The sequence below is a fragment of the Vanellus vanellus genome, assembly GCF_965231255.1.
Source record: "Vanellus vanellus genome assembly, chromosome: 25".
NCBI lineage: Eukaryota > Metazoa > Chordata > Aves > Charadriiformes > Charadriidae > Vanellus > Vanellus vanellus.
This window is the reverse complement of record NC_138930.1, coordinates 2,046,579-2,057,280: the sequence shown is the minus strand read 5'-3', so window position 1 is coordinate 2,057,280 and position 10,702 is coordinate 2,046,579. Positions and strand designations below refer to the sequence as shown.

Here is a 10,702-nt window from a genome sequence, read left to right as displayed (position 1 = left end):
GCCCCACCGCCGCCGTTGCCCCGCCCACCCGGGGCGCCTGTTGCTGGGGCGAGGAGGTGGGCAGCGCGCGTTGCTATTGGCTAAGACCCGCCGGCCGCCGCGTCGGATTGGAAGATGAGGCAGAGAGGAGGCGGGGATATGTAAATGAAGGGCCGCGGGGCATGGCGGGGAGGGTGGTTTGGTGCAGCCCTCCAGCGATGGAGGACCCCGGGGGCGGCAGGCGGGCATCCCCCGTTACCGGGGCATAACCCCCCCCGGGTACGGCCCGGTTTCCCCCCTCGAACAGCGCCTACAGGCTGCGGGTTCCCCCCCGGCAGGGCCTTAGGCCCTGCCGGGGGGGAACCCGCAGCCTGTAGGCCCAGGCCTCCCCCCCTCCTCGCCCCATGGTGGCAATGAAGAAGCCCAGGCGTGAAGGAATTGTCCTTTATTTGGGAATTTCACAGTCGGTTTGGGGCTGGGGGGGGGACGACAGTGCTACAACCCCTCCACCCCCCCCACCGTGAGCAGAGCCGAGACCTGGGCAGCAGCGGGCGCCCTGGGGCCGGAGGGAGCTGCAGGGCAAACAGGGGCAACCCCCCCCACCCCCCCAAAAAAAAAAGCTTGGACCTACAAGAGACAGCCCGGAGAGGTGATCTCCGGTTCCCCCCTCCCGACGTGGGTTTCTTTGGCTTCCTTTGGACATTGCACGTTCTGGGGATGTACCGAGGAGGGGAGTGGGTGCCGCCACTGGCAGCCCCCCCCCACCCCCCCCAGGACACGGGGAATCTCACCGCACATGCCCCCGGGCGCCCATCGGCAGAAATCACTGTGCCCGTTCATCACCACGTGGATTCCTTCCGCCTGCCCATCTCGCCCCACGGCACCCAGTGGGGCTCACTGGGCTGGGGGCAGTCATGGCGTACCGGTGTGCAGGACCTCCCGCTCCCCCCTGCCCCGACACACGGAGCCCCTGAGTGCCGGGAGGGTGCTCGGGGGGGGTCTCTGCTCTGCCTGCGGCTCCATCCCTGCAGCTGCGCCAGGAGGGATACATGGGGGACGTTGGGAGGGGGATCCGGCACCTCCAGCAGAGAAAGCATCCATTATTTCTGCAACTGCGAGTCCACGGGAAGGGGTCAGCGGAGCCCCGAGGAAGCCCCTTGGCAGGAGAGAGGCACATCCTGGCGCAGGTCCTGTGCCGCAGGGCCACCCCGCCGCCATCCTTAGTTCCTTGCCGCGATGACCACGGACAAAGCCACGCCACCGAGCGCGATGGCTGTTGCACCGAAGAGCCACTTCCAGGGGATGGACTAAGGAGGAGAGACCATGGAGGTGAGGGGATGTGCGCGGCGTGCTGCGAGCCCCACCAGTAGCAGGGACGTGCCGCGAGCCCCGCTGGCAGCCGGGACGTGCAGCCCTGCCTGCGCTGGCACGGGGCCGCGGGGCAGCACGGAGCTCCCAACGCGCATCCCAGATAACGCAGCCCAAAAAGGCAAGTGCTGCGTCGGCTCTGCCCAGCGCGTGGCCGGCACGTCGGCGGGGACAGCGTGTGCCGCCCGGCAGCCCAGCTGACAGCGCTTTCCACCGACGCAGCCAGCGGGGCTCCCGAGCACGGCAGCTGGGAGCAAAGTCCGGACCCTCCAGCTGGCATCGCTGGGATCCATCGGACAGAGCCAGGAGCACAGCCGCAGCTATCGGCGTTTTCCTGGCAAGGCTGCCGGAGCGGCCCCCAGCTCCCAACCGGCTTGCTGCCCTGACACAGCCCACCCCGTGGGTCCCATCGGCATCCCCCCTGCCTGGCAGCAGGACTGCGTCGACCCCCAGGGACCTGGGGGGGACACTAATACATCCCCTGTGCCCAGCCCAGCGCGCCCCACCCCAGGGGTGACCCCCACCCGCTCTGCCACCCCCCTGGGGAGGTCAGCACCAGCCCTTACCCAGGGCAGCTTGTCTTTACACTTCCCCGGGGCACCGGCAGCACTGGGATTCCCGAGCATCTTTCTGTACATCTCCGTCTCCACGTTCTTCTGGTCCGCGTGCTTCTTCACCAGCTTGGAGAGCTCAGCGTGGATGGTCTGGGGAGGAGAGCACGGTGCTGCGGTCATCGGCCCTACACCATCCCTGTGGTGCAGGGGAGGGGACAGGACCACAGTGCCACCAACAACAGGTCCCATCACCCCAGGGCTGTGCAGGAGCCTCATGGAACAGTTTAGAAGCAGCTTAGGGGGGGACTGATGGCCTGATCCTGCCCTGCTCCCCTGCACTGAGGGGCTGCACCAGGCTGGCAGCGGACACCCAGGCTGGGTGCTGTGTGGGTCTGAGCACCCCTCTGTCCTTTCTGGCCACCTAAGCCGTTCCCCAGCCGGCAGCAGGGAGCCGAGCCCAGGGCTGATGCCAGACATCGGGAAAAGGATTTTTATCCTTTAATCGAGACGGAAAAGTTCCTGCCTCGGGGACAGATGTGCCTGAGCTCTCCCACTTTTCTGTCTGGAAGCTAGCTGGGAAAGAGGGCTTAAACTCAGCCTGGTGTGATGCGGGATTGCAGCAAGACCCGGGAGCGTGTCGGTACCTGCCTGGCTGTGCCAAACGGCGGCAGTGGCTGGGGCTGGAGGGAGCGCTGCAGGAGAAAGCTCTGCGTCCTGCACGGAACTCGCAGGCTCCCAAAATGCAGCAAGAAACGCCGGAGAGCCAAGCACGGCACTGCCAGCCCGTTCCCCGAGCCCGCGGTGGCAGGAAAGATGTCGCAGTGGCCGTAGTGGCGCAGCTGTCCGGTGCCGTGGCTGTGCTGTGCCCTCTGCTGGGGACGTCTCCCCAAAACACCGGCACTGCCACCAGCGACCCACACCGGCTCCAGCTCATTTCGGCTCACCCAGAGACCGGCCAGGGCTTCACCAGACCATGCCACGCTCGGCACCGCTGCCTCAAACAGATTTTGAAGGGTGCAAACGGCCGCAGACAGCCCTCGAGCCCACCGGGGCTACCATGTTGGTGTAGGACAAAAATTGGGATCTCCTCCCGCTCCCAGAACGTGCGTTTCCAAGAGGTGAGGAGAAGGGAGCCCAGTGCCTGAGGGTCTGTAACAGCTGAAAGGTGCCGACGGCCCCAGAGAACCAGGTTTCCTCATCCGAGGCAGGTGGAGCTGAGCATTTCTTGCATCTGTTTTCACCACCGGTAGCCATAGCCCGTGACTCACCGACGCGTGTTTAACGCTGCCGTCTGGAGTGGCACCACCACTTCCCCGGGAGTCCCGGCAGCCAGCCGGGGAGGCCAGTAATTTGCTGTACTTGTGGTTTCACTGGTAACGTCACTGCCAGGCATTTTGATTTTTCACCCCTCTCCAATTAAAAGCTTCACCGGAGCGTGCTGGCGAGCAGCCGCCCTGTCAACAGTGACGTGCTGGAGACGCACAGGGGAAGCTGCTCCCGGTGCTGCCTGCGTTGCTTGTGCTGCTCACTCTCTACGGCTGCCCACCCCAACCTTGCCGGTAAGTGAAGGGTTTCAGATCCTGCTCATCCCTCCCTGCAGGTGCTCTCAGACCACGAGCTCTGCGGGTGCTGCAGGACCACCAAGCCCCTGCTTCCACAGTGCCCCATCCCACCCGCGATCTTCAGGCACCAGATCATGACACAAATCATGACGGTCTGGTGAAATTCCCAGAGAAGAGATGGATAAAACGACAGACCCAATCGAGAACTAAAGCCCACCTGTAGAACCAAGCCCCCCACCTCGACCCTGTGGAGACAGCACCTCCCTGCCTCTCCCCCAGCTCGCCCAGGCTCGCTCCTGCTGGGGCCATTTCCTGGCACTGCGTTTTGATTTCTCCTGAGGCTCCGGGCCTGCAGCTGATCATTAACCGACAGGAAATTCCTGACCCAGAGCTCGCCCTGGCCTGGGCACTGGACCGAGGTCTGGGCTGCTCCCGCCGCCCAGTGAATCACGCTCCGGGCTGCTGAGCGAGTCTGCGGGGACTCAGCTCTGCTCCACTTCCTGCAGCCACAGCACGAGCCGCTGGAGCCACCCGGGGAAGCTGGAGCAGCCAGGATCATACACGCAGGATCACTGAAGCAGGGGATGTGTTGGCAGGGAGTTCTGCCACTGCAAGGACCAAAGGGCAAAGGAAGAGTCTCGCAATACAGAGATAAGAGACTCACCAGCCCAGCCAAGCTCAGACATTGCCCCACAGGGTGCATCACCATTCGTCTGCCCAAGTCCTGGGGGCTATTTCCAGCCTCCCTTCATGGAGGAAGCTGGGAACAGCTACAGGGGGCTTCAGCCTTTCACGGGAAACACCAAGGTTTGCAAGGACATGGACGAGAGGAGAACATCCTGCAGACATCCAGCGCAGCAGGACCACCAGCAGCACATAACAGCAGCCTACCTTGTTTGAAGGCTCCAGCTTCAACGCCGCCTTTAGGATAGGGATGGCCTCTCTGTATTCGCCCTGCTGAGCCAGGACCTGGAAGGCGAGATACGGATTGAGCAGGACAGCTGAGGTCTGTCCCTCAGTCCTGCCCTCTGTCACGCCATGGAGAAGGGACAGCAGCACCCAGCCTCACCTTGCCCTTTCGGAAGAGAGCCTTGATGTTCCCTGGCTGGTGCTCCAGGACGAGGTTACAAGACTTGAGGGCTGCCTCGTAATGGTCCAACTTAAGCTGAGAGGCTGCCAAGTTGTTGAGACATTTCACCTTCACGTCCAGCAGCTCAGCCTCCTCGTCCGGGCTGAAGTCAACTGCAAAGACCCCAGAGCCAAGTTAGAGCTGGAAGGGTTCCCAGGCGGCCCTTGCCCAAGGTGGGAGCAGGTACCTTTCGAGCTAGAGCCGATGACCTTGAGGGCAATGTCGTAGGAGTTGATGGCCAGCACGTAATCTGCCTGCTGGTAGAAGAAGTTGCCGCGCTCCCGCTTGCGGTTGGCCAGCTCTATCTTCTCCTTCCCGCTGAGCAGCTCCAGGTCCGGTGCATCCCGAGCCGCCAGCAGCTCTACCTCCAGGGTGAGGGCTGCGTTGGGTGGGACGTCAGGGCTCCTGCGCAAAGAGGGGCACAAAGCCGTGGCACCGTTACCACCTCTGCTGGTCTCATCAGCCACCGGGCCATGTAGATTTAGCACCATGGCCCCAAAATCAGAGTCCCAGAAGCTCCCCAGGACAGGGTGCAATGCAGATCGATCCCCCCAGGCAGGACATGCTGCTATCCACTGCACGTGGCAAGTGAGCTGGGTCTCCCTCCCCCTGAAGCTGTGGCTGTCACTGGGAGCACAGGGGACAGCTTTCACAGCCCTGTTTGGGGCCATCCTGCTCCACCTCGTGCCCTCCCCGCTCACCTCCCCTGAGCGCCGTAGCAGTATTTTGCATCTGACACAATCAAAGCCGTCTCCCCCATTTCTAGGAGCTGCACGCACAAGTCCAGAGCCTGCAGGGAACAACATCGTGGGGAGAGAGCATAAGCAAGGGCAGAGGGAGAGCTTCTGATGCGCGCACAGGGACATCACCAACCCCAAACCCTCCCCGTGCCGCCCGAGGCGAGGTCCCGCTCTGCAGGGTAAAAACGAGGCAGCGATAAAACCGGGCAAGCTTTCTCCCAGCCCTGACCTGCAAGACGTCGCAGTCCCCCAGCGTGAAGGTGAGGGCAGGGTTCTCCTCCACCACGCTGCCATCCTCCAGCGTGGCCTTCAGGCGGATGGTCACATCCTGGCCCCTGCGGGGACGGGTGTCCGCCCCCTGGCCCGGCACCAGCGTCTTCTTCTTGAGCAAGCCGCTCCCTGGGCAGGGAGAAGCCGGAGGCGCATCAGCCCATGGCCAGGAGGGAAAAGCCTCGCTCCCACCACCCTGCTCTTGACTCCCAGCTGGACTTCATGGCACGGGGAGCGCAGGGGGAGCTGTGGGGAACCCGTGAGGCCCCACAAGCCCAGCGCCCTCCTGCCTGAGCTCTCACCCAAAACATCGAGCCACTCTTGGGGGTCCTCAGCTGCGTCCCCCTTGCCCTGCTCCGAGGGCTGGGCGTCCTCCCGCGGCGGGGCCGGCGGCCTGCCCACATCCTCCAGCGGCGGCAGCTCGCTCAGGTCCTCCTCCTCTTCCTCCTCCTCTTCCAGCACCTCGAAATCCTCCGCCGTGTCCAGCTGAGCGGCGTCGGCCGTCGGTGCCGGCTCGGTGCCGGTTCCTGCCCGGCCCGGGGAGCCGCTCCTCCGTTCCTCCCCGCTGGAGGCCATGGCGGCGGAGCAACCTGCAGGGGAGAGAGAGAGAACGGAGGTCGGACCTGCGTTTACCGGGGACGCCGCCGCCGCCACCGCGGACAGCGCCGCGGCGGGGGGGGGGGGGGGGGGGGGATGCGCGGCTGGGGCGGGGGAGATCCCGCCGGCCCCGAGGAGGGAACGGGCCCCGCGGGAGGAAGGGGGGCCGCGGGAAGGGGGGGGGAGACGCGGCCCCGGCCCGGTAGCGGTAAGGGCCGCCCCGCGCGCCCCCCGGGGCCCCACGTCACCGTCACGCGCCAGAACTCCCCTCCTAGCAACCGCCACCACCGCCGCCGCGCGCCCCCCGCCGCTCCCACCTGGCCCGCGAACCCGCCGCTGCTGGCCCCGCCCCACTGCTCCTATTGGTCCGGCACCGCCCACCGCCCTGAGGCCATTGGGTGGTGAGGACGCTCGTCAGCCGAAGGGCCGGACGTGGCTCTGCTCCGCCTTAAAGGGGCCGCCGCGGCCAGTGCCTGCCGCCGGGCCATGGCGCGGGGGCTTGTGCGTGCCCGTGGGGCGATTCGGGGGGGGTCACGGTACTGGCACTGGGGCGGCCCCGTGATGCTCGGGGGGGTGGGGGGGAATCCCTCCGCCAGCTGCCACTACTTCCGGCTCAGCGCCGTGACGCAAGGGCGCGCTGACGCCACGAGGTCGCGCTCTACGTGACCCCCGCACCCGGAAGCGAGGTGCGGCTGCCGGTGCCGCCCCCGGTGCCGCTCCCGCTCCTGTCATGTGAGGCGGCGGGACCGGCTCCCCCAGGTGCGCGGGCGCTGCCGGCGGGAGGTCCCGGGGTCACCGGGAAGGGCCCAGGCCCGCGTCCCTCCCCCGAGGGAGCCCGGTACCGGGGAGGGCGGGGGGCGCTACCGGGGGTGGCGGCGGGCAAGAGGACCCCATTATCGGCGGTGGGTGGGTGTGAGGCCGCCCTGGGACCGCGCACGGCGGTGGGGAGGGGGGTAGCTGCGGTACTGGCAGGGCAGAAGGGGCCCCATTACCGGGAACAGTTGTGTGTGGGGGGGTCTCCGTTACCGGTCCCGGGGGCGCGGGAGGCTCCCGCCCCCCGGCTGAGCAGCCCCCCGCGGTCCCGTAGGCCGCGATGGAGCCCACAGCCTCGCAGGTGTTCTGCGGGCGGGTGCTGGGCATGGTCAACGCCGAGGACGTCAACGCCATCATCCTGGCCCAGAAAAACATGTGAGTCCTGGGGAAAACCGACCCACGGGGACCCCGATACCGGCACCGGGAGCCTCTCAGGATTGTTGCTGAGCTGCCTCTACTTCCACCTGCACAGGTTGGATCGATTTGAGAAGACCAACGAGATGCTGCTCAACTTCAACAACCTCTCCAGTGTCCGCATGCAGCAAATGAACGAGCGGTTCCTCCACCATACCAAAACGCTGGTGGAGATGAAGAAGGATCTGGACAGCATATTCCGGAGGATCCGGTGGGCAACGGGGATGGGGGAGATGGCGCGGGGTGGCTTGTTAAGGTCTAGGTGGGCTGTGGGGGTGTTAAACCGGGACACAAGTACGAGCTCGGGGCGGGCTTGGAGGTAAAAATAGTTGGAGAGAGGAAAACGTGCGGCCAAGTGATGCGTGGAGGCAGTGGGAGAAGAGCTGTGGAGGCCAGAGCTTCAAGAATCAGGATTTCTGCTCCAGCCGGGATGATTCATGCTCCCTTGGGGTGGTGGGAGAGATGTGGTGCTGCCCAGGATGGTCATAAAACACGGGACTTGGAGAAACACCCGCTGTGCTGAGAGGGGGTGATGGGGAGCCGGGGAGGGAGCTCCATGGCCCCCAGAACCCCCTGGGATCCGTTTACCTCATTCATAAGTGCCAGAGAGCGGAGGGAGCCATCCGAGCAGCTCACTCCAGATTGATCAGCTTCCCTGTGGACTTAGCTTGCTCTCTCCTCCCACAGGACGCTGAAAGGAAAGCTGGCGAAGCAGTACCCAGAGGCGTTCAGCAGTGAGTGTTTCCTTCTGACACGTGGATTTCTTCCTGTGCAAAGAGTCCTTTTCCCTAAAAACGGGGTTCTCGGGAGTGGGAAGAAGCCGACAAGACGTCCAGGCGGTGCCAGCGTGTGGCTCGTGCGCTAAAAGCCTGGAAAGCTTTTTGATTATACTAAATGTGGTTGCAAGAAGTTACAAGTGACCACTAATTTAAGTGGTGTTGGGTTTTTATTGATGACTGCTACAAGCAGACAAAATTTAGAATTAGAAATTGGCAAGTTCTTGTGCTGGGGTGTGTCTCGTACCTGGTGTCGTACCGGCAGCGCCTCATCTCATGTAGCTGCAGCAGCAAAACTAACGTTTGCGTCTTCCCTTCCAGACATTCACGAATCTCCCATCCTAGAAGACGACGACGACTTCGACCCCGTCCCAAAAAGCACGACAACCACCATTGCTACCTCTGAGCAGAGCACGGAGTCTTGTGACACCAGCCCTGACATCATCTCTCCCACCATGAGTCAGGATTTTGAGGATTTATCCCAAGGCCAGTATGATCTACCGGCTGTGAATGGACAGAGTCTCACAGACGAGGACACAGCCAACGACCTGGACTAGGTGTGCGGGTCCTGTGCCACCCCTGGAGAACTTTCTATCCTGTATTTATATTTGTGTGTCTCTTTTTTTTTGGGAAGAGGGAAGTGAAGGCTGAGAGGAGCGACAGCTGAGTGAAGAAGGGTGCCCTTCTGCCTCTAAACTGCCACCATAGTGTAAACCCCGCAACTTGCTTCGGGGTAATTAAGTAAAACATGGGTTTGAAATGCCTCTTGTCCTTTCTCATTTGTCAGGAGAGCGGTGAACCCCCACCTTTGACATAGACTTTGGTGCAGAAGAGCCAGTTTGGGGCACAGGTGGCGCTTTTTCTTGGGTAATGTTGTCTTTGGGGCTCACACAAGTGCCTACCAGCGCTCTGGCTTTCCTGCGGGTCTGTCTGTGCTGCTAATAGCTGTCTCACCATGGCCACTGCATTTCCTGCCTGTAGGAAGAGCCTGAGCCAGGTTTCCCTTTGGTTCCCTCCTCACCCGGGTTCCTGTGGCCGCACAGGCGGGCTCACAGCAGCCTGTTCCTTCCCCGGCTCCTCAGGGTGTCCGGGGGGCCTCGGCCTGCCCTTGTTGTGGCCTACTGCTGCCTGCAAGGGGCTGAGGGGAGGGTGTGAGACCGGTCCTGAGGCCGTGGAGCCGGTGCCGGTCCCGTTCCCGCGGGAGGCCCCGCTAGGGCCCGGCCTGTGGTACCGAGGCGGGCGAGAGCCGCCGGCGCCTGCGCAGTGCGGTTCCGCTCTGGTGGGGGGAAGGGGCGGGGCCGGTTGTGACGCAGCGGCGGGCGGGTTCCGGTTCCGGTCGCCCTTTTTCTCAGCAGCGAGGCGGCGGGTGCGCGCGGGGCGGCTCCTCCGCCGGGCCTGGGAGCGGGGTCGGGGCCTGGGCCGGGGCGGAGAACCGGGATCCCGGGGTGGGGTAGCGGGGACCGAGTCCCGGGAGCGGGAACGGGGGGTGGGGGGACCGCGGCGCGGGGTGGCGGGGGTGGGACACGCACGGACACAGCGGGGCCTCCCGTGAGGGCTCGGCTGGGGGTGACGCGGCCGCCGTTCTCCGCAGACGCGACCGGTGCCAAGATGCAGATCTTCGTGAAGACGCTGACGGGTAAAACCATCACCTTGGAGGTGGAACCCAACGACACGATCGAGAACGTCAAGGCCAAGATCCAGGATAAGGAAGGTACCGGTGGCACCGGGAGGCGGCGGGGCGGCCCCCTCCCGCCCTCCCCCTTCACCGGGCCGCTTTCTCTCCCTCAGGGATCCCCCCCGACCAGCAGCGGCTGATCTTCGCGGGCAAACAGCTGGAGGATGGCCGCACCCTCGCAGACTACAACATCCAGAAAGGTCCCCGGGGGTTTTGGGGGTGTCCCCCGGGGTTTTGGGGGGGTGCCGGGTGCCCCCCAGCAGCGCCGTGACGCTTCTCTCTCCTTTCAGAGTCCACTCTCCACCTGGTGCTGCGCCTGCGGGGGGGTATCATCGAGCCCTCCCTCCGCCAGCTCGCCCAGAAGTACAACTGCGACAAAATGATCTGCCGCAAGTACGTCCCCGTGTCCCCCGCGGGGTGGGGACCCTCCGAGTCCCCTTCCCACAGGGACACGGGGCTTTGGTGACATCCCCCGTTTCCCCCCCTTCCCCAGGTGCTACGCCCGCCTGCACCCCCGTGCCGTCAACTGCCGCAAGAAGAAATGTGGGCACACCAACAACCTGCGCCCCAAGAAGAAGGTCAAGTAGAGCGGGCAGCGCCGGCCCTGCCTGCGCCCTCCCAATAAAGCATCACAGCTCTCCAGCCCCTTTTGTCTTGTGGTTTTTGTTTTTGTTTTTTCTTTTTCAATAAAAGGGGAGCTGGGGGGGGGGGGTGACCGGGCAGGGGACCGTACCGGTCGCTACCTGCAGGTGGCGGCGGAACCGCGCTGGCTCCGCCGCCGCGCTCCGCCTCCGCGTCCCGCTGGGCCTGCGCCGTCCGACCGGG

General features: G+C 64.4%; 3 protein-coding genes across 4 annotated transcripts; 2 read left to right on the top strand and 1 right to left on the bottom strand.

Annotated features, from left to right (window-relative positions):
* Positions 1-409: 409 nt before the first annotated feature.
* Positions 410-6,541, bottom strand: FKBP8 (FKBP prolyl isomerase 8). The gene is made up of 9 exons (XM_082495519.1): positions 6,517-6,541; positions 5,905-6,192; positions 5,562-5,731; positions 5,294-5,382; positions 4,780-4,997; positions 4,533-4,705; positions 4,355-4,432; positions 1,914-2,051; positions 410-1,286 (listed from the first exon to the last, which is right to left on the bottom strand). The coding sequence occupies exons 2-9, from the start codon at positions 6,176-6,178 to the stop codon at positions 1,200-1,202; spliced, it is 1,227 nt and encodes a 408-aa protein (XP_082351645.1). The 5' UTR covers positions 6,179-6,192; positions 6,517-6,541; the 3' UTR covers positions 410-1,199.
* Positions 6,542-6,880: 339 nt separating this feature from the next.
* Positions 6,881-8,966, top strand: KXD1 (KxDL motif containing 1). The gene is made up of 5 exons (XM_082495516.1): positions 6,881-6,958; positions 7,287-7,387; positions 7,485-7,637; positions 8,114-8,160; positions 8,524-8,966. Exons 2-5 carry the CDS (start codon positions 7,293-7,295, stop codon positions 8,757-8,759), a joined length of 531 nt encoding a protein of 176 aa, XP_082351642.1. The 5' UTR covers positions 6,881-6,958; positions 7,287-7,292; the 3' UTR covers positions 8,760-8,966.
* Positions 6,938-10,519, top strand: UBA52 (ubiquitin A-52 residue ribosomal protein fusion product 1). 2 transcript variants are annotated; one of them, XM_082495518.1, is made up of 5 exons: positions 6,938-6,943; positions 9,794-9,913; positions 9,991-10,077; positions 10,168-10,270; positions 10,371-10,519. In XM_082495518.1, exons 2-5 carry the CDS (start codon positions 9,811-9,813, stop codon positions 10,462-10,464), a joined length of 387 nt encoding a protein of 128 aa, XP_082351644.1. In that variant the 5' UTR covers positions 6,938-6,943; positions 9,794-9,810; the 3' UTR covers positions 10,465-10,519. The 2 variants fall into 2 exon arrangements, with proteins under 2 accessions (XP_082351644.1, XP_082351643.1); XM_082495517.1 differs by lacking the exon at positions 6,938-6,943 and adding an exon at positions 9,525-9,568.
* The last annotated feature ends 183 nt before the right edge of the window (positions 10,520-10,702 follow it).